The following is a 23096-nucleotide window of genomic DNA, read 5'->3' on the forward strand; positions in this document are numbered from 1 at the left end:
GGACAAATAAAACTCATTGGTGCTGTTAGTTCATCTTGGAAGCACCTATATCATCATTTCTTGTAATTCAGTCAAATAAAGAAGCTCAACTAGGCAAGCTCTGGACACCTTGTATGCTATTTGAGCCCTGAGTGGAATAAATTAGTCATTCTTTGTCATTTCATTTTCTGCAATAAAGAAATCAGAATTCTGAATTCAATTTTCAGTATTAGTTTAGTTGTATTTTTCAAATTTCTTTCTTTGTGCATCATTAAAAAATAAATAAAAAAATGCAAGCAAACCTCAAAAACCTCTTCAAAACCCAAAACAACTATTCGCTGGTCAAAGAATTCAATTAAAACAAACCTGTCAGATTGAGCCAATAATCAGTTGGCATCTTTCAGTGGTATCAGAGCATCGAACCTGCCAGCCTGTTGGGAAAAATCAGTTCAGCTATAGGTCAATACCATGGCTAGAATTAAAGATGGGAGATTACTACCTATTTTCCTTCCTGCCTCACCAATGAAGGAAAAGTTGCATTCAAGGAAAAATGGGCACTCTTTGACTTCACCTCCACCAACAAGTACAAGTAAGATGCCTCATGCCAAGGTATTCAATGATGTAATTATGAGCAGCCACCATAAGTATTGCATTCTTCCTAAGGAGATACATGACCACCTTTCCTTCACACAATTTATGGGTATACCAGATGGGGATGATTTATTCTTTGGAACAAATGTTGCCTTAAATCCAAATCAGCAAGAAGGTATAGAGGAGGATACTAAGTGAGGAGTTTTTAGGTTTCGAGGTGAAGGTAGCTGATGAAGCTATCTTAGGATGTACCAGGAGGATACCCCAGCTTCAGATTCAGATGAAGGATTATACATTGACAGATGACTTTCATGTACTCAAGCTTGAGGACTATGACATAGTCTTGGCCCTTGGGTATGCAGTGGTTATAGGGACTCGGTAGATACATCATAGACCACCCCCAGATGCAGCTGGAGTTTATGTTTGGTGGTAAGAAAACCGTATTGAGGGCTTTTTCAGATGGTGGGCCCAAGGTAGTATCTTCACGTAGGATGGAGACTATATTCAGGCACCGAGATATTATTTGGGCGACGCAATGTTACATTTTGTCCAAGACACCATTCCTGACATAGATATTCAGATGATTTTGGATAAGCATGGGGTGGTATTTGATGGTATTCCTCCTAGTGTACCTCTAGATAGAGGCTTCGAGCATGTTATAGAGCTCAATGAGGGTGCAAAACTAGTCATGACTACACCACATAGGCACCCTAAGGCGTACAAAGATGAAGTAGAGAAGACAATTAGAGAGCTCTTAGACATGGGATTTATTAGACCAACCTCTAGTCCTTTTGCTTCTTCGGTAGTTCTGGTGAAGAAAGATGGTACATTACCCATGTGTATAGACTACCGAGCATTGAACAAAAAGACAATCAGAAACAGGTATCCTATTGTTGATGTGTTTTTCGTGCACATGCGAACACAAAATAAATTACCAAGGTATCTTATCCTCTCTTGAACAAAGTTTCCCCGAATGCTGAAGATTTCGCCTAAGGATCAATCGAGGCAACTCCAAGGTTCTTATATGTAGGGTCTCTACGTGTGGATAAGCTCAATTTGGTTTGATGTGATTATGCTGGATTCACAAGGGGACTTACATCCGAATGCCTAAGCGTTTGATTTGCTGGAACTCAAGTCCTATCTACTGGCTGGAAGATAAAGAAATATCAAAAGATATAGGGCTCAAAAAGTCTACTCTAAGACCTAGAATGCGAGAAGATGGATGAACGACTAGGTGGAGTCCTACTGGGCTAGGTCTTACCATCAAATTGAACAATTCGACACCAGCTCAGTGCGATCTTCTAGGGTAGTTATGAAGATGTTCAAATCATCACTGTCAAACACTGATCATCATTCAAGTTAATGCATGAACAATAGATGCGTAATGACTCGAGATTAAGCTCATTCGATGCCAGTTGACCACGCAGGGCACCCTTACAATCAGTAAGAGGCTAGTGGTTTGGAATAGGTGGATTCCACGCGAGTGCATTCAACAATTTTTCTCCATTCAATCTAATTATCTACCATCTAAAATTGAAGATTCAACAAGAAACCACGCATATTGCAAGAAAGAACACATTTCACCTTAACTTCAATGAAAATGGAGTTCATTTACAATTTAGGCAACAATTTCTTGCCTTCTCCTCCTAATCTACTCTAATTGCTATTCTATTATCTATTAATCATTAGCTATTCTAACCTCTATGAACTAACTATTATTCTTTACAAATGAAGAGCCAAAGCTTTATATAGAGAGCTCCTTACATTTCAATGGCTCTGATTGACTTACAATCAATGGCTAGGATTTTACAATGAAAACCCTAATAAGGGTATGTTACAAGAAACTCTCCTTAGCCAATGAGAAAATTACATTCCATGAATGTGGACCAATAGATGTCAGGGGTAGGTGCCTCGAAGTTTGTGCCATCACTGGTGAGTCAGGTACATTGAATCTGGACATGCTGAGGTGGAGTTATCTGACTGGAGGAACAGTGATTGGGATGCCACCTTGTCTTGCATTTGCCCTTGCATTGACCTTGATTGATCTTCCTTCATCCTTGATGTACTTAGTGAATGATGTAACCCTTTGACTCTCATATGTTTGACGAAGCCTCCTTATGGTCAAATCACTCCATAGTAGCCCACTTCGCCTTGAAATGCTTATAGGATCTTTCTTTTGATATCATGCGGTTTCTCCATATGGCAAAATGAGGTCCTTGAGGATAACCTGGTCTATTACGTGCAACTCCTTGAACACTTGAAGTCCTTCAACTTTGAAGCACCTTGAGTCCTCTCTCACGCATTTGAAGTGTCCTTGATGATGCTGAAACTTGAGTAGGTCTTCCTTGTCCTAGCCTGATCCTCCTCCATCTCGATTTTGTTAATCTGCAAAACAAACAAAGGATGATCAAGTATAAATGATATATTTATTCTAACATGATATTTCTCACCTTAAATCATCAACAAGAGGGCATTAGAATGAAATTCGCTCAAGATCCTCTCCAGGGACAGGCCCTATAGTGAAATTCGCTCTGGACCCTTTGGAAGGGTCAGGAGCAAAATTGGGCAAAGTTGCTCAATTAGACCAAGATCAAATCATTTGCCTCCAAGATTGTTTACTAATGGGTTTTGCTCAAGGACATAGTCAAAACATTAGACCTCCTAGGAATTTCGCTCTGGACCCTTTGGAAGGGTCAGGAGCGAAATTTGCATTTTAGCTCAATTTTCATCATTTCTTTGCCTCAAATCTCTTCTCAAGGCAAGAATACATCAATCTTATGCCATTGGGACAAAATCTAGGCTTCAAACAAGGGGCAAAATAGTGTTTTAAGAAAATTTGCTTTGGACCTTGGCCAAAGACAGGACCTATAAGGAATTTCGCTCTGGACCCTTTGGAAGGGTCAAGAGCGAAATTGGTGATTTAGCTTCAATTCTATCACTCCATTGCCTTAAGTCACCTTTCAAAGGCAAGTACATATCAATTCTTTCCCAACCATGCCTTAGAAATCAAGATCTTGGCTTGAACAATTAGGAAATAGAGGTTTTAGGAAATTTCGCTCCGGACCCTTTTGAAGGGTCAGGAGCGAAATTTCTATTTTGCTTGATTTTCCCTCATGAATCTTCATTTTTCATCCTTTTCTCATCAACAACAAGTCTTTTGCCTTAAAAAATGCTTGGGAATGAGTTAGTTCATAGGTTGGAGCAAGGTATAATGCTTCATGGAGAAATTCTCTTTTTGGCTCAATTCACACTTCTTTGCTCCTTTCTTTGCCTTGAATTTAATTTGTCAAACTTCCTTCTATCACCATCAAGTCAACTTGCTCTCAAAGTGGTGTCTACTTAGTGCTTTTGGTGAGGAAATAAGCCATCCTAAGGATTTCGTTCTGGACCCTTTGGAAGGGTCAAGAGCTTGAAATTTTTTTGCTTTGGACCCTTTGGAAGGGTCAGGAGTGAAATTTGGAAAATAGGCCTTGTCCTTGATAAAGCTTTCTCCTAGCTTGCTTGCTTAGCTTCAAACCACCTTAGGAAAATACCTTGAGGGCAATTTGCCTTAAAATTGTGAGGAAAATACATGCTTTTGAGAAATTCGCTCTAGACCCTTTGGAAGGGTCAGGAGCGAAATTGCTCTTTTAGGCTCAATTCTTCCTCATTTTCACTCATCTTGCTTTAGACTTGTCTCTTTTAATCCTTTCCTTGCCATGCATGTCCACTATTTGATGTTCTTAGTGAAGAAATAGGTCTTTCGGGGAATTTCGCTCTGGACCCTTTGGAAGGTTCAGGAGCACGAAAAAATTTCGCTCTGGACCCTTTGGAAGGGTCAAGAGCGAAATTTGCAATTATGCTCAAATTTCTTACTTTTCATCACTTCACTTTGTTTCACACCTCAATACTCTCTCAACTACACCATAAGGACAAGGTTTATGAGGCAAATTAAGACCAAGAAGGGAGATATAAGGGAATTCGCTCTGGACCCTTTGGAAGGGTCAGGGGCGAAATTGAAATTCGATTTGGACCCTTTGGAAGGTTCAGGAGCGAAATTGAAATTCGCTTTGGACCCTTTGGAAGGGTCAGGAGCAAAATTTGACATGTTAGTCTCTCCGTTAGGATTCATATATGGAATATAACATTTAAGTATAAGAAATAAGTTATATTCCATATATATTGTCAAGATGTTTGAGAGTGGTTTCGGACCTCCAGGAGTTATAATGCAAAATCTAGTTTTTGGAGGATTCTTCAATTTTCCAGACTTAGTCAAATTTCAAGATCAAGATGACATTCCAGACTTAGCCAAATTTCAGGACATTTGAGGATTAGGATGACATTCCAGACTTCTTAAGGCGAATTCGTTCAGTCCTTGATGTAACGGATGAGACCTAGGAGGACATTACGCATTCAACCAAGGTTTGATTTAGCAACTTGAAGTGCAACTGAATAGTACACAAAAAACACCCTAGGAATCATCTAAATAACCCCTAATCACTCAATTGACCTGACCTCTTGAGGAGATCCACTTGAATCAATCCTTTCTTAGCAAAGGCTAAGACACTAAAACGACTAACAACAAAACCAAAAGGGCTAACCCCAGAAAGAAAAAAGTGGGGGGTCCCCATTTGCAATGGGGCAATGTGTGAATACGTCACAACACCTATCCCTCAGATTGATGAGTTATTATATGAGTTACATGGGGTGGTTTACTTTTCAAAGATAGATCTTCGATCGGGGTATCACCAGATTAAGGTGTGGGAATCAGATATCCACAAAACAAGATTCAGGTACAACTGCGGTCACTACAAGTTTCTAGTGATGCCTTTTGGCCTCACTAATGCCCTAGCCCCATTTCAATCTTGCATGAACCACATATTCAATAAGCATTTGCGTAAATTTGTGTTAGTATTCTTTGATGATATCTTGATTTACAATAGATCATGGGAGAAACATTTGAGGCACTTAGATGAGGTGTTGAGCATTATGGAGTCACAGTCTTTGTATGCTAAGATGTCCAAATGCTAATTTGGACTAACAAAGATTCTATACTTGGGTCGTGATTGGTGCGGATGGAATCAAAGTACATCAAGAAAAGATCCAAGCAATTCTTGATTGGCCACCTCCCCAGAATATCTCAGAGTTACGTGGTTTCTATAGATTTCATCACAGGACTTGCCAAGGTGCAAGGGAAAGACTGCATACATGTGGTAGCGGACAGATTGACCAAATACACTCATTTCTTCCCTATATCAGCAGATTATACAGAGTCATAGGTTGCCGATGTGTTTTTCAGAGAGAGATTTCGAGTACATGGTCTTCCTAAGACCATGGTCAGTGACAGAGACAACAGATTTATGAGTTCTTTTTGGTAGGAGTTGTTTAGACTCACAAGCACAAAGTTGAATCCCAGCACTAGCTACCATCCCCAAATAGATGGGCAGACCGAGATTGTGAATAAGTGGATAGAGGGATACTTGCGCAACTATGTGTCAGGGCAGCAGTGTGCTTGGGTTCGTTGGTTGTATTTGGGAGAGTTTTGCTGCAATACGACACATCATATGTCCTTTGATATGTCTCCTTTTCGTGCTCTATATGAATATGATTCTTTGTCCTTTGTGGATTTGGCACTAGGAGATAGTAGAGAACCATTGGCACAGGATTGGCTCCAGGAAAGGCAAGATATTCTTAAATCACTTAAGGAGAACATTCAACGAGCCCAGAATCAGCAAAAGATATATGCTGATCGCCATAGAATTGAGAGGTCATTTGAGGTTGGGGAATGGTGTTCTTGCGTCTCCAACCTTACCGACAGAGTACCTTGAAGAAGAGTGGGGCAGAAAAGCTCAAGCTCCGGTTTTATGGCCCCTTCCATGTGTTGAGGAGAGATGGGAAAGTAGCATATGAGATAGAGCTGCCATCGGAAAGCAAAATTCATAATGTATTCCGCATGTCTTGCCTCAAGAAGGCAATTGGACAGAATGCTGCTACTTCACCAGAGTTGCCCCCTTTGGATGAGGAGGGGAAATTGATTATGGTACTAGTTAAGATCTTGGATAAGCGTGAAAGAAATTTGTGGAATAGAGTAATCTGGGAATATTTGGTTAGATGGAAGGACTTGCCCATAGAGAATGCCACTTGGGAGGGTGAAGAGATTCTTAAGCATCGTGCTTTATGTTTGCTTGAGGGCAAGCAATCTTGGGAAGGGAGGATTGTAATGTCCCCATTTCCTTGATTCGCCATCCAAATGCTAAGATTCACTTGTTAGCCATCTCCGTAGGTGAAGTTCAGTGCTTGGAGATGTTTGGATAGCCAAGGGAGGCTTACACTTACACAATTTATAGCCTTGGTGAGCTTTCTTAAGGAAACTTTATAATATTATGTTATAAAGTTAACTTTTTCTAAAAATAGAAAAAGTTCATTTAAAAGATGTTTTAATGAGAACTTTATAATAAATCACCTTGCACGCCCCCCTAGGAGATTCTAACATTTTAAAAGGTGGTCAAATTTGTCATGGTGAGCTGACCCTCATGCTGGGTGTAGCTTATGAAGTGAAAAGATTCCTTTGGAATCTTCTATTGATGCTAAGAAGGGGTTCGATTAGGGTTGGAGCTCATAAAAGAAGCAGTTGGCATTCATTTTCGCAATTCTTGATTTTATTTTTTATCAATTCTTGTGGAAGCAAGTCTGCAAATTCAGATCTGCACGTATACACAGGGAGTTGGGAATGAAAACTCCCATTTCTTTACTGATTGGACGTAGCCTCAGTCAGATTTGGTCATTTTCCAGCATTGTGGCTCCTAGAGAAGGTTAATTTCAGGTCATTTAAGGACCAGATTGAGAGATATTCAGCTTTTACAGCAAGGAGGGTGTGTGGAGGTCATTTCTTGGCCAATTGAAGGTCACATTCAGCAGCCACAACTTCCTTTTTGCAGCCGTACACCAAGTACAGAAGGCCGTACCCCTGGGAGTCCCCCATTGCATCAAAGAAAATAAATTGCAGGGTTACAGCAGTTGGATTTGTCACAAATTTCATTGTCAGCAATAAGTAATTGCAGATCACTAAGATTCTCAAGTGGAATTAATGCCAGAGAGGGTTATTTGAGCAATTTATTGGGAAAAGTGCGAGAATTTGGAACCCTTGCCTGGGGACTCTGAGAGATTTGTAGTGTATATGCATAAATTGTTTTTGGTAATTCTTTTAGGGACAAATAAAACTCATTGGTGCTGATAGTTCATCTTGGAAGCACTTGTATCATCATTTCTTGCAATTCTGTCGAATAAAGGAGCTCAACCAGGCAAGCTCTGGACACCTGGTATGCTATTTGAGCCCTGAGTGGAATAAATTAGTCATTCTTGGTCATTTTGTTTGCTGCAATAAAGAAATCAGAATTCTGAATTCAATTTTCAGTATTAGTTTAGTCGTATTTTGCAAATTTCTTTCATTGTGCATCATTCAAAAATACAAAAAAAACGCAAGCAAACGTCAAAATCCTCTTCAAAACCCAAAACAACTACTCACTGGTCGAAGAATTCTATTAAAACAAACCCGTCAGATTGAGCCAATATTCAGTTGGCATCTTTCATTCTTAAGGGAATATCATCACCCAAAAATTGGCATGGAGAATATATTGCTAGAAGAGTGGCCTGAGAATTATGAGATACTATTAAATGAATTTTTAGACTGTTATGATGTATGTTTGTGAGTGTTTTTAAAACATTCAAGTTGGAACAATTTCTTGTTCAAAACAAAGTACTATAGTGAAGTAATGATTTTTATATAATTTTTAGAATGGGGATTAAACCATTGATTTGCTCAGTTAATGGCTTTGTTAATTATCTGGAGAGTCTGCCCTCTTTCAGCCTGCTATCCTTCCTTGAGAAGCCATCTAATTCTTTATAGTTTATACCACCAGATTCCTATCTGAAATAAAGTGCCCTCCCACTTTATGTAGTTACGTTGGCATGGCATTTCTGTTTAAAACCTATGTTATTGTGGCTTTAACTGCCCACATGCCCACTTTAATTCTAGACAACATTATATATCATTACACTGTTAAAGAATTGGTTTCAATGCCAATTGGCATGTGGTTGGATTAGCCATGAGAGCCTTGTACATAGTCGACATACACATTATCCTAGGCTTTAGCATTAGAACTATACTTTTAGAATCATGTGTCTAGTTTATTGGTGTACGAATTCAGCCTTCTAGGTTGATGTAGCCATATGTTTGGATGGCTAATTGGATTAAATTAATTGTGGGATAATGTGATGCGTGTTTTTCATGTTTTACACACCGTTTATATTTGTTTCTGGTTACAGGAAAGCAAAGAATGCATGTGGAATTATCCATCACATATTTGAGTGGATTTTGTGTTATGTCATGTGGCTACTGTTGTTTTAGGTATATTGAAGGAGATGGATGGATGCAGGCAGCTTAGAGGGCATTTGGGTTTAGTTATTGTTATTGCCAATTAACTATATTTTATTCGAGCTGATGAAACATATTTATCAAGTCAACTATCATAATTTTGAAAAAACATCATCAAAATTATCACCTTTGATAATAACCTGAGATTTATATTTGTGTACACTCTGTTGGCAATAGGAAAGCATCACAAGCCTACCATGTATTGCTGTAATTTTCATTCACGCCTGTTTCTTATCTGCATTTAGACTGCTCTTTCTATATTCATGTAATAGCTATAAGGCATCATAACATTGGTCAATGGTATAGCAGTATGAACTGGTAGCAGTTTTCAGTATAAGGCAAGTGATAATACACCAGAGACGATCTGTTAGATTGTGGATTGAAAACCATCCTGCATCTATTAATATCAGTCAAGTTTTTGTTCCTTAATAGAAATTATTCTTTGTTAATGTAGATTGTTGAGATCGAGACACTTCAGGCTGAGCTATGGGAAGGAGCAGAGGTGATGCCAGCTTCCAAGGGCTGGTATCTGACTGTCTATATCTGTAGAAATAAAAAGCAGAAAATGCTAGGGATTATCCATGGTCTGCAAACGTGAAAAACTATAGAGTTAAGCTAAATTTTTTTGAAAAATCAGAGAATGTAGTCAAAATTTTGATAAGTATTGGCATCAATTTTCAACCCAGCAAGATTTGGTGAACTAAGTTAATGTAAATGGTATTGTTGAAAAGAAGCCTGGTTCAAGTGCTTTCCAGGAACTCTGCAAAATTATGCACTTAAGTAGTCTGATCAGTTAAAGGAAGATGAGAAAAAAGACTTGATAAAAGGTGAAAACAACCTCTACAAAAGAATCTTTGATAAAAACCAAAGAAGTGAGATTGAGAGAATTAGCGTGCAATTCATTGAGTGAGCGCTACATTATATAGATTCATTGATTCAAGAAACTTTAATGTCACAACCACCTCATTAATGGAAGTGCAACAACCCGTTTAATGACCTACAAATAGCCACTTAATTTATTACATACAAGTGTAAACATACACTTTATTATATCATTATTCTAATATTCCAATGCACTGTAATGACTAAAATAGATGGATCTGGGTTTAGTTATAATTTACAATATGGCCCCTGAAATGTGCAATAACAGGAAAATTTCATTTGCACAAGCAGCCTTCATAACAACAGGCTTTTAGAAAGATATGTAAAAAGGGTGAAATGAACATGATTTGCTGTAAAATTATCAATTGTTTTCCTGTCCTTTGATGTGGTGCATCCGATTTGAGAAGTTGTCATCATGCTCACCTTCAAAAACCATTGGGACTTCTGAAACACAATAGGTCAATGCTGCAAAGACAATGTTTCAATTGGAGACAAATTTTATATGGACTGAACCAAAGTTGGAATGGAGAAACTTTCAATTTTGTGTTCTGGATGCACAAGTGGAGAGGAACCACCTGAAGGTTGACACACTAGAATACACCGGTATATTTATTAGTGGCACCATAGTATTAGTTTCAATACTTACCTCTTTCAGTTTATGACATTGCCTGAGCCCCCGTTTCTCTTTTGCTTGCTTCAAGCCTGCATCTTGCCTGTCCTTCCTACCCCTGTAACTTTGAGCATTCCAAATGCCATGGCGTGAAGGGTTTGTGGCATTAACTCCAACACTGAAACTGCCCCTACCATCAATTGAAAAAGGAGCAACATGCCATCCAAACCCTATAGAAAAACGTTGCCCTTGAAGCCATCTAACCCCACACCAAGACCTTGATTTAGGAACCCTAGCCACAGGAGGTAGCCGCAGCCATTGCATTCTTGTACTTATTATCAAAAAGTATATTATTTTTATCGATTATTGCTATCATAATTGCTTTTATGAGTTAATGATTTTGGCTTAGCTGAAGGAGAGTGTTTAGCATGTGTTGAGAGTGGCTCATGTTTTGAAGTCTTTTTATTTGGAAATTTTGGTTCTTTTAGCTGCATTAGACAGGAAGTTTGGAAGAAGAAGCCATTTTGGAGAAAAGGGGGTGTTGAGAAGAGAAGGGAGCAAAGCAATTTAAATATGGGAGCTAATAGACGTAGGATTGTTAAACTTTTTCATGGACTAGGTAGGATTTGAATTTGGGACTATCCATATGCAAAAGAAAGAAAGGATAAGTTTGTCAAAGAATATATGGAGTTTCAGAATAGACACTGCAACTACACTTGTGAGATGCTGTTAGAAGAAAGTGGTCTGAAGGAAAAAGTTGATAAACCTGTTTCAGACATTAACCTGGAAGTGGTGTAATTAAACGACAAAAATGTGTCCGGGGTCTCCTCTCCCATTGGATTTCTTTGAATGGGATAGAGGCAGTGAAATTTAGCTTCAGTGGGACTCTTTTTTGATCTTGTTTTGGTACCTGTTACAGAACCATTATGGTTTCATGGTCTTATGTAATTATGTAATCATCTTCTGTTCTCATTAACAGAACTACTCTCGGTTTTGACAGTGTTTTGAACTGAAGTCTCTGAATGCTGTGTTTGCTCAGAGTGATTGTGAGCATATATTGTAACTTGCATCTTTTTCAGTAATATATAATCAATTAAAAAAATAAAGAAGATATATAATTACATTTGCCACTCTTTGGCGATTATGAATTGCTTAAGCAGTATGTTTTACATTAAAATGATAAGTATGCAACATTTACTATAGACTTTAGAACATGATAAAGTACACCACTCTACAACATAGGGCACTTATTAGATCATTTGTGGAAACCAGTGGAGTTTCTTCTATATATAGCTAAATGTCAAAGAAGACCTCCGTTGTCATTTTACCTATAGAAGACTAAAGTCAGTATCATATTTGTTCAACTTTTGCAAGTATTATCTGCAAGGATATGCTATAGGTGAATTTTCTTCATAAAATTTACTTATAAATACTAGCAATGTTACAGTCTTTCACAAGTTGCACGTTGCCTTGCTTAAGCAAATGTTGTGTTTGCATTTTGTTTTGTACTTAAGACTGTCAAGTTAAAGTTGGAGTTTTAAATACTCCATTATTTTCATTTGTTTGTTGTTGGATGTGGACGAGTAGAATATATGTAAACCATAGAAATTTCCTTTGAGACATGTGGGAAGCACTAGAAATAGTTGTTGGGAATGTAAATAGGTACTTCACAGGATATTTGGCAGGCGTGCAACTGCAAAAAATGTAATCCAATTTGCAAATATTTGTTGCATGTATTTAGCTATCATCGTATTGCTTACTTGTGTGCTGTTTTAATATCTAAGTGCTGGTACAATTGTTATTCTAGGTTGGCTTGAAATTATGGTACATTGTCATTGGGTTAATTTGTCTCATAGGATAGTTCATATTAAAGCACATAGTATTCTTGTTAATTGCATTGATACAGTGTGTGCAGCACCTGGATCAAAAACATTTCAACTGCTAGAGATGATTCACAGACCAGTTAAGCCTGGATCGTTACCTGAGGGAATGGTACTCCTTTCGTGCTATCCTTGATATCAACTTTCAATCTCATTTACAAAACGTTTCTGCAAATTGTTTTATTCTTTTCCAGCAGATTTTACTGATCTATACGATTTTTGAAGCACCAGACAAATTTGCTTGCTTTTCCATTCAGTGAAAATTCTCAATGAAATCATATTTGGAAAATAAGTTTGCTTTTGTGTTGTCATGTACTATGTTTTCCTAAATAATTATCTATCCATGCCTACATTTAATTTTTTTTTTGGTGTGGTTTTACCTGGCTAGGTTGTAGCTAATGATGTTGATGTTCAGAGGTGCAATCTTCTTATTCATCAGACAAAGAGAATGTGTAGTGCTAATTTGATGGTTACAAATCACGAAGCACAAAACTTTCCAGGATGCCGGTTGAATAATAATAGCTTGTCGACAAATTCAGTTCTTGAGAGGGGATCAGATGTTGGAAGTTCCAAGTTTAATGGAGACATCAAGACAGTCGAAAGAAGAGATTTGACTTTTGATCGCATATTATGTGATGTGCCATGCAGTGGAGATGGCACAATACGCAAGGCACCTGATATATGGAGAAAATGGTATGAAATTGCTATTTGATCTAATTGTTATCAAAGCTTGTAATGTTTTTATTTTATGGATACAAACTTTATCTCCTACTAATGCTTGGATGAAAATAAATGATCTGAACTTCAGGAACACTGGGCTTGGCAACGGGGTACATCGCCTTCAAGTGCAAATTGCTATGCGAGGTATTATGTTGAATTGTGATGCAACTGAATGCTAGTTTCATGTTATAGACAGCTTAATAATTTATTTCTATTCATCATTGTGTACTGATGTTACAATTTGGATTTTTGGTTTTTTGATATGGCACAATTCTTGGCTTAGCGGTTAGATCTGTTTATAAAAAGTACTGAAAGATAGTATCAACATCCATTCAGAAATAGACATTCAATGAAGAACTATGGGCTCCGCATACATGGAAACACAGAGATGCAGGTTTCTAGAATGTACTTTATTTCATTTGTTTTAGAAATCTTTTTGGCTTCATTATTTACAATTTCTTTTCTTTGTCTAAGAGGTTTTTGAGTGACATTTGTTGGCGGCAATATTGTACACGGAAATAAAACTAGTTAATTAAGTTGTAATTGTCTTGGTTAGTTGGCAACTGCGGGGTGGTAGTTGCGGTGCGACGGTTGGCGCGCACACCCCCTCGGTACCTTTAAATACTTCTGAATGTAACTTGTGGAACAACGACTATGAATGGAATAATATCTCTTATACTTGTCTGATATCTATGGCGTTATTATTCTGCATTACGTGCTTTATGTTTTAAGTTATTCACCCAAGAGGGTAAACATTTGGCGTCGTTGCCTAGACGTACTCGGGAACGGAAGACGCGGATGGCGCACGGATGCGATGGGCCTACCCGTTGGTGAGATGAACCCAGAGGCCGACGACGCGCCCACAGAACAATCGGTGAAGGGGAAATTGAACCCTGTAATAATCCCGACACAATGTTGAGATAAATTGTGGCTGAAAGGAAAAATAATAAAAGTTTTTTTTTGTACATGGCGTGTGCTTGTTATGTACGGAAGTGATTTATGCCCAATATATTAAATAAAGATAGAAAAAAAAGCAGAAACGGACGAGTCGAAGGCCGCGCAGAGGGCCTTGATTCTGGAGCAGCAAGTAGAACGAAGGCGTAGGCTAAGGCAGCTTGCCGAGGGACGACCGATCGAGGGGTTGCTCGAAGGGAACCCAGGAGGTGTCATGGAGGTTGCAGAGGCAGAGATAGACGGAGAGAAGTACACTCTCTACACTGTCGTTGGGTTGGCCGAAGGGAACCTAGGAGTCACGAAGGGTGCCGAAGGCGACCTCTACAGTTCGCCTGAATACCACCACCGTAGGGTAAGAAGTCGCGAAGAGTTGGTGGAACAAACAAGGCGAAATCTAAACTTGATCGACGCTACCAGAGAACTACTAAAGAATTTGTCCATTTCGGAGGACAACCGGAGGGAGACGACCGAAGGTGACGGTACGGCCGACGGTGCCGAGGGAGCACAAGGGTACCGTACGAGAGGCAATTTGTTTGGTGCGAGGTCAACAACCTTCTCCGGAGGACCCACGAGTGGAGGGTCAGGTGCAGGAGGCGGAGGCAGACCAGGTACAAGCACACAAGGCACCAGAGGGGCGAGACCGAGCGGTGGGATGGCTAGTAAATAGAAGTTGCCGAAGTTCAACGGCGAGGGGAAGGAAGATCCAGTCCGCCATTGTCGAACGTGCGAAACCATATGGTCAGTGAACGGTGTTACTGACCAAAATGAATGGGTAACGCAGTTCCCAGCCACGTTACGTGGAGTTGCCATAGATTGGTACTCCGATGTGGACAAGCAAAAAGTGGCCACGTGGGCCAACGTATAGAAGGAATTCACGGAGGAGTTTCGGTTACTCCGTGATGACAATGAAATTGTAACGGAGATATACAGTACCAAACAAGGTACCAAGGAGACAGTACGGGCATATAGCAGGAGGTTGAAGGAATTGCTGGGTAAAATGGAAAGCCAACCAGCAGAGGGATTGAAGAAACGATGGTTCGTTGAAGGATTGAAATCCTTCCTACGAAAAAAGATGAAAATTGTACCCCCGACGTCATATGACGACGCCTATAATAGGGCGATGGACCTAGAGAGCGAATACAAAACGTCAAAGAAGAAGAAAAGTAATAAATATTCATCTGACGATGATGAAGACTCTGACGGGGAAAGCAACAGCAGTGGCGAATCGAGTAAAAAGGTGCACGCTCTCCAAAAGGACATGGAACGAATGCTGAAAGAATTCAAAGCCATGAAGGGGAGTACAAGTAAGACTGAAGAAAACGATGTGTGGTGTACCGACTATAGGAGTGACGGACCCACCAAGGGGTCCTGCCCCAAGAAGGCTTTCTGCGACATTTGTCAGATTGTGGGACATTTGACAAAGGAATGTCCCTACAATATGAAAACCAGGAGCCAACAAGTTCTCTTCACGCAAGAGCAGCCGGCCGTCGGAACTTCGGAAACCAACACAACGACATCATCTGGAGGTTACCGGGACAACAGACGCGGTGGCGGAAGGAATAGCAACAATAACAATAACGGAAGTCGTATCCAGTCTGACACCAAGGGCCGACCAATTATCCAATGTAGGGCCTGTAATCAGTGGGGGCACTTCGCCCGTGATTGCACGAAGGAAGCCACCCCTCAGCACCTCTGTCGATGGTGTGGGCCAGGCGACCATGAGGACGCAAATTGCCCACAGGCAGGGATTAATCTCCTCAACATTGAGAAGACATGTGAAAAAGAAGTACTGGCAATCACCCGCGCCCAAATGAAAAAGGCCACTTATCCCGACCCCTGTACGGAGAAGGATAGATTACGGGAGGCAAAGGCCAATATTGAATGTGAGATGACGGCCGAACGACGGGACAACAAGGTGGCGAGTACATCATCCTGTACGGAAGCGGAAAATGACATCATTGGGCAAGTACTGCAGATGGAAGTACCTATAAGGGTAAAGGACCTTCTAGAAACAATGCCACAGTTAAGAACCGCCATTTTTAATTCCATACAAACCACTACGCAGGCACCTTTGCGTGCCACACGAGCGGAAGTTTCGGTCAGCCCCTCGGCTGACCCAATGTTGTTGGCCTTGAATAGTGGTCGACATCCTGCTGTAGTAGAGATGGGAATTCTCGGGGCTATCCTCAAAGACACCATCGTGGACGGAGGTTCGGGGGTGAATGTACTGCCAGAGGATACGTGGAAGAAGCTGGGGAAGCCAAAACTATGGCCACCCACGTTCAACTTGGTAGGTGCAGACCAACACTGCATCAAGCCACGCGGCACCCTGATGGCCCAGCCGGTCACCATCGGCATGCAACCTTTCATACTAGATTTTGTGGTAATCCCACTCAAGAAGAAGGGGTACGACGCCATCTTAGGCAGAGGGTGGCTGGTTACAGCAAAGGTGAACCACGACTTGAAAAAGAACACCCTCTCTATGGAGAAAGAGGGGCGGAAGTACACCATTGATCTGAGGACCCAGGTTGTTGATGAGGAACTGATATCATCTTCGGAATCGGAGGGTGAAGGAAAAGGCTACCCGAGGGACGAAGGACGAGGCTACAGGGAGCCCAACGACGAAGGGATTTTCAAACTAGGAGAATGCTCCGAGGATGAGACAGGGTCATTGAACGGGCTCTTCCACTGGCAGATGGAGGATTATGAAATGTTCCAGAGCTACAGGCTCGAAGTAGAGGAACCAGAGCAAGCAACAGAGGAGGTGAACCTGCCGGAATACAGAGAGCATTGGAAGGGGCAACGATTGGAACCCTGTGTGGAAGGCCGCAGCCTTCAAAATCTTTATTATTCTTCTTCTTCTTATGTACGCGAAGGAGACCGTGGTCCCTGTAGAATTTGTGGTTCCAGGTCTTCAGACGGACATTGAAAATAGATTGGCCACCAATGGGTGCAAATTGAGACCCTACCACGCGAAGCGTGCAGGGGACCTGAGAGGCCGACCAGACACTTGAGAGCTCGGAGGGGGACCCGAGAGGATGGAAGGGGACTCGAGAGGATGGGCAGGCGACTTGAGAGGCACGGGACCAACGTGGGAGACTCTTGGGCGAGGAAAACCGAGAAGGATGAAGGGTGATCCCAGCGGCATGGGACCCGAGCCGAAGACTCTCGACAATTAGATTATTTAAAAAAAACAAAACGTACAGTCGTATGGGTCCGTACGGCAGTTGACCATACGACTGCAAAAAAAAAAAAAGTCGTGGGGCCACCATACGGTGACCACACCGGCGGTGGAACCACCAGACGGTGGGGCCATCGGCGGTGGAATCACCGAAGGTGGAACCACTGTGCGGTGGTCACACCGACGATGGGGCCACCGGCGGTGGATGCCACCGTGCGGTGGACACCCGCACGCCGCACTTAAAACAAACCCCCGCACCACGTAGCCCACGCAAGGAAAAAGAAGGAGAAGGAAACCCCGCACCACATCAAACAAAAAACAGACGAAGAGAAAAAAAAGAAAAAAGGAGAGATGAGCACAGCAACGCAACACCGCACAAACAAACACAGACACAGTCGTACGGTGGAGGGGTGTTGACCGCCAAGAAAGGTGGCCGCACGATTGGAGGTGTCAGTGCTGTTGTTGACCGTACGGGGAGGTTGCATGGCCGGGCTGACATTACAGGGAGCGCACCTGGGGCACTGCCTCTCGACCCCGCTGCGGCGCTGCCCCAGACCCCGCGGGGGCGTTGTCCCTCAACCCCGCTGGGGCGCTGCCCCAGACCCCCAGTTTATTTTTGAGCTACAATACACTTGTTGGAGTTGGGCGAAGGGCATTAGAGATGTCACGGTAAGTCTTGTGGTTGTCCCAACCTGTGAGAAAGAAACCTGCAGCTAAGCATTGGCGGGGAAGCCATAAGACGTAGAGGGAGATAGATTTGGAGGTTGCGAACAAACAGAGTTTGAGGGAAGGCATTGCAAGAACGCGAAGTCATACGACACCAGAGAGTTATTCAGTTCAGTTATCAGCTCGTGGCCTTTGTGTCAGTGGGTTGTGGCCACCTCCAGGCAGGAATGGTATGCTTTGAGGAACTTGGAGTATGTCTCGGCTGGACATGAGGTTGCCTTGGTGGATGCAAAGAGGGCTCGGGAGGAGCTGACCACCAAGTTGGAGGTAGTACTAGCGTGAGACATAGCTCAGCGTACCAAAGAGTTGGATGCCGAGAGGGCAGCGCGGGTGGCTATCGAGGACAAATTGGCTAGGGAGACAGTATCATTTGAGTAGCAGTTGGTGGAGGTTGAGACCGAAAGGCATGTTTTGCAGACAAGTTTGGTTTAGGCACAGGAGAACTGTGATGTCAAAGAGGCTCTTGAGCATCGGATGGTAGCAACCAAGGGTTTTCAGGCGAGGACGCAGCAGGTGTGTGGGTTTCACGCTCGACTGGCGTCAGCAGTTCTGTTTAATGTCATTTCTATTTTGTATTAAGTCGTCCGGAGATGACTTCTTTTCTTTTGGGGGGGATGATGTTGGCGGCAATATTGTACACGGAAATAAAACTAGTTAATTAAGTTGTAATTGTCTTGGTTAGTTGGCAACCGCGAGGTGGTAGTTGCAGTGCGACGGTTGGCGGTCACACCCCCTCAGTACCTTTAAATACTTCCGAATGTAACTTGTGGAACAACGACTATGAATGGAATAATATCTCTTATACTTGTCTGATATCTATGGCGTTATTATTCTGCATTACGTGCTTTATGTTTTAAGTTATTCACCCGAGAGGGTAAACAACATTTTATTTTTTATTCTTTTATGCATCTTTACTGATCTGTGACACTAGAGACATGCATAAGATAAGAAATGGGTTAAAAACCTCAGAGAGTTTCAGGAAGATGGATGTTTATGTGGCATTTTGGCCCCTCCACGCCCCCATTGTTTTCAAAATGTGTCTGGCTGAAACCTCGAAGGATTTTGATTTTGACATGCCCTATATTGTCCATGCTATAACAGGATTTGCTTATGGTTGTCCATTTAGGCATTATTCATAACTTATCATTAACTTTATTTTGATTCAATTGCCCAGTTTAGGTATATGCAACAATGCGCTGCTATTTAGACACACAGTCTTTGGTCCTTATTCATTTCTGTTATGATTTTATGACCTAATTTGTTATTTCTTCACTTCTATAATAGTATCTTGTTATATTTTATGCTTTATCTGTTTCAATGGCATCTTTTACAAGACTTAAAATTCTTTGCAAAGTGAAAATGGTGTCATTCTTCAATTATCTTGCAATGGATCCATGCTGTTGCTTGAATAGCACATACATTTGTGTGCCCTAGTGGACCTGTTAGGATGTGTAATCACAACATATATTATCTGTTTGCAAGGGTCTATCAAGGTAGTAGCATGTGATGCATGTGGATAGTACCTAATGTTGTCTTTGGGAATTAATCTGATTTCTCATATATTTGTAGCTCTGAAATGATGTATATGAGAAAGGGGAAGCAAATAATAATCAAACACTTCACTTTCAAGTTTCAAGCAAATCCAGACTCAAATACTAAAATTTGAGGATATAAGAGTCATGCTATTGTGCATCAGCTAAGTCTGTCAAACTTAATACAAAATGAAATAAAAAAACACTGGACAATTATGTAGATGTACATCTCTTGTGAAGAATATGGCATCTTACATTCCTTTTTAGGAAATGAGTTTGTCAACATCATCATGCCCTTGGTTTATTAGTACTCAGTTTGGCTCAATGATATCACCTATAGGTTCTAGAATCTTTATCTCAAATATGAGAAGGATGGGTGTCATTACCTTTTAGGACATGATGGATGATCTAAGCGGAGGAGAGTTGACTTAGTGCCATGTCAATGTGTACTCTCGTACATAACACCTACAACTGACACACCACCCAACTGTTATTACTGTGGATAGTGCACAATTAAGAGGGCATCAGAACAAGTCAAGCATAGCAACAAAATTTTCTCTTGTTGGCACCATCCTTATTAATGCACCCATAGTCAATGTCATTCTCATATAGTCATCTCTAGTCTTGCTCTATTTGATTGGATTTCCTTGGATCAATGCCATTTTAGTTGTCTATTCTCCTTTGTTGGAGATCTACCAGATTTGTATTCCTCTAGTTAGCACACAATATAGAAGATTTCCACATAGATTGGACTTGTGCCAAACATTTGGACCACATGGAACTAGTTCAATCAGTACTCTCATGGCTGGCATTCATTAGGTTTCCTTGTTAACATGGCATCAATACATGTCAAGCACAATGCCAATGTTTGCACTAGTTAACTAGTTGCACCATTTAGATTCTCTTATCTGGTAGCCTTTATTGATTACTTAAACCATTGCTATTCTTATAGGCTCTCCTTGGATTGCCACACTCTTGTTGGCTATTTGCAAATGTTCTTCCAGATAAGTGTTACATGACTCAGAATCGCCTAGGACTCCACAAGTTGTTTTTTGACTCTGATAGATTCAACAAATTGAAAAACCCAAGAAATTTAGAGATTGTTAAGGATTTACAATTTGTTTCATGTTGTAAGCACCCCTTGCAATTTCATGTCGCATAGCCCTTCACTTTAGCCGAATTAAAGATGATGATTGAACTTCGATTTGATTAGCTTGCCTTGCTACTTGCCACATCTGTTTTCCAAACCATTTGGTCTAGATTATGCATGGATGCGTGTGCGCCTCGAAGACATCCACAAGTTGTGCATTCGTTGTGCAAATATCTGTGATTGAAGGTGGGCGTTGGGACATTAGACTTGCTAATTTTCGTAGTTTAACACCTCTTTGGTCTCGCATCGACATCAGGATGACTTCCAGTCCCTTAATATTGCCTTTTTTGCACCTTATTTTTACTCTCTTACTCTCCAGCTTGTTGAAATCACTCTCCTTGCTAGTTGTGAAGCTCTCTTGCATTTCTATAGTATTTTCATTGCATACTTTTCCACCACCTTCTGCGAATGTTGTGCATTGAAGCTCGATTGAGTTAGATTTTGTTGCCTTCCTCATTCTAGCAAGTTGCTAGCTTCTTGTTCTCAAAGGAGGGTAACTCTTTGGGTTATCTGGTTCTTATTTTATTGTATTTAATCTAGCATATCGTCTATTGTATTGTTCTTGTGTCATTTGTTATTATCATTTTTATCACAATCTCATCTTTAGGCTATCCTTGGAGGTGTAAGCACCAAAATGGGGGTTTGATCATGGCAAACCTCTTAACTTAGCTATGCCAAAATTTTATCCATGGTCTTATGTGTGTAGGTATTATCGAAGGACGTTGTTGTTTGGATTGGATACTTCATAGTGTGGACCCGTTGTAAGTATTATGTTGCCCTCATTGTCCTTTCGGTTAAGTTCTTTTGAGTTCTTTTCTATTCTGTATTTGAGTTTTCATCATATTTAGTATGTAGAACTTAAATACTTGTTATTTGGCACCCTCTAGTACAAATTTTTGTACTGTTTTTACAAGACTTTTGCACATCATGCTGTCATCCTCGACCTGCATGTGCGTCTTGGGTAGAGAGCATACGGAGTTGTCCGGGTGGTCCTTATAACATGTGTTTTCGCCTTTTGTAGTCTAAATTTTTTTATTAGTTAGCATACATCAGTTCCACATACATTTTCCCATTTAGTGAGTAGACTCGGAGATTGTAGTGCCCTAAAGGGTTTGATCGGAGTGGAGAGTTGGATTTTGAGTGCTTGTGGGGTTCGACCACCCTTCGTATTGGTTCGATTTTCCTCCTTTACACATGCAAACACAATAATCTCATCAAATATAAGTTACTCTAATCACATACACAAATATACCTTGATCTCATAAGCATAGATGGACTACTCGCCAAGTTTTAGTAGTAAAAACTTGTGTGTTTACTGGCTTGGTGAGTAAGCTTGCCATTTACTCACTAGAAGAACTCACAGAGTTCTTGGCTAAAACTTGGCAAGTTCGTTGCAAAAACTTGCACGTGTATAAGTACAAGGTAGTGGTGTCAAATAGTAACTGATAATTTTATTTTTTGGCTTCTAATTTGCTGTTCAAGAGGAAAAACACCATCCCAAGCCTCTCCAACTTGATTTGCATCGATTTTAGTCGATTAGAAGCGGCTTTGGAGTGGATTTCAAAGCAAAATCAGATTCGCAGGTAGGTTTTCTGATTTTTTTTTTATGTTTTGTTAAATCATTTTTTTGTTGTTGCATCTAGGTTAGTAGAAAATCAACAATGGCCTTTCGTAAATAGTCTAAATTGATTTATAGTCCAAAGAACAAGATTTAACACAATTTTTTGCCAATTTTTATTGATTTTTCAAAAATCTCTACTTTTCCAAAAAATTTCAAACCCTAGCACTTTTTTTTAAAACTTTCAATGATGTCTAAAATTATTTAAACTAATTTTTTAACTAAAATATTAACTTTATGTTTGCACTTTGTATGTGTATGTTAACTGCTAATTTATAATGGCAAATAGATAAGGTTATACAGTTGGTTCAGCTTTCGGGTCTGCCCCGTCAGTAGATGCATGCCCATCAGGATATATAGGCACTCGTCCTAAAGGTGCTAGAGACAAGGCTTGGAAGTATGCCTTTGAAGGACCAGAACGTGGGTTGGTAATATGCATTAAATGTGAAAGACTATTTCGTGGAGGCATAAACCGCCTCAAATACCATCTTGTAGGCATTAGTTAATGTCCTTGGGCCACAAAGGAAATAAAAAGAGAAATGAATGTCATATTTGTAGCTGGGGAAGAGAAAAAGTCGCAAAGGTCGAGGACAAAACTAGCCATGAGAGCATCAATAACTGAATCTCAAGGTGCTTCAATTGATCTTGAAGAAGAAGAAGAAGCACTTCAGGGCATAGTGGGCTCTCTTCGTGGCCCATGTATCCGCAAATTCAGCACCACCTCGGCCACCACTTCAACTACTTCTAGTAGAGCACTAGCTACATCACCATCAGTGCTGTAGTCTAGAGGTGATTATTTTGTGCCTAGGAACATAGCTGGAGCACAACCATCATTAGAGGCAACTGGGTGGAATAGGGAG

At 40.7% G+C, this 23096-nt stretch overlaps 1 protein-coding gene across 2 annotated transcripts in view; it reads left to right on the forward strand.

Moving 5' to 3' along the window:
* LOC131072564 (multisite-specific tRNA:(cytosine-C(5))-methyltransferase trm4b) overlaps nt 1–23096 on the forward strand; it is a 248177-nt gene that overhangs the window by 101773 nt on the left and 123308 nt on the right. The window contains exons 7-9 of one of the 2 annotated variants that reach the window (XM_058008759.2): nt 12391–12467; nt 12744–13048; nt 13164–13219. In XM_058008759.2, the coding sequence (XP_057864742.2) occupies nt 12391–12467; nt 12744–13048; nt 13164–13219 (438 nt within the window). Of the gene's footprint in view, nt 1–12381; nt 12468–12743; nt 13049–13163; nt 13220–23096 lie in introns of both variants that reach the window. The other variant, XM_058008751.2, reaches the window with a different exon arrangement.

This window comes from Cryptomeria japonica, chromosome 9 (assembly GCF_030272615.1).
Source record: "Cryptomeria japonica chromosome 9, Sugi_1.0, whole genome shotgun sequence".
Lineage (NCBI taxonomy): Eukaryota > Viridiplantae > Streptophyta > Pinopsida > Cupressales > Cupressaceae > Cryptomeria > Cryptomeria japonica.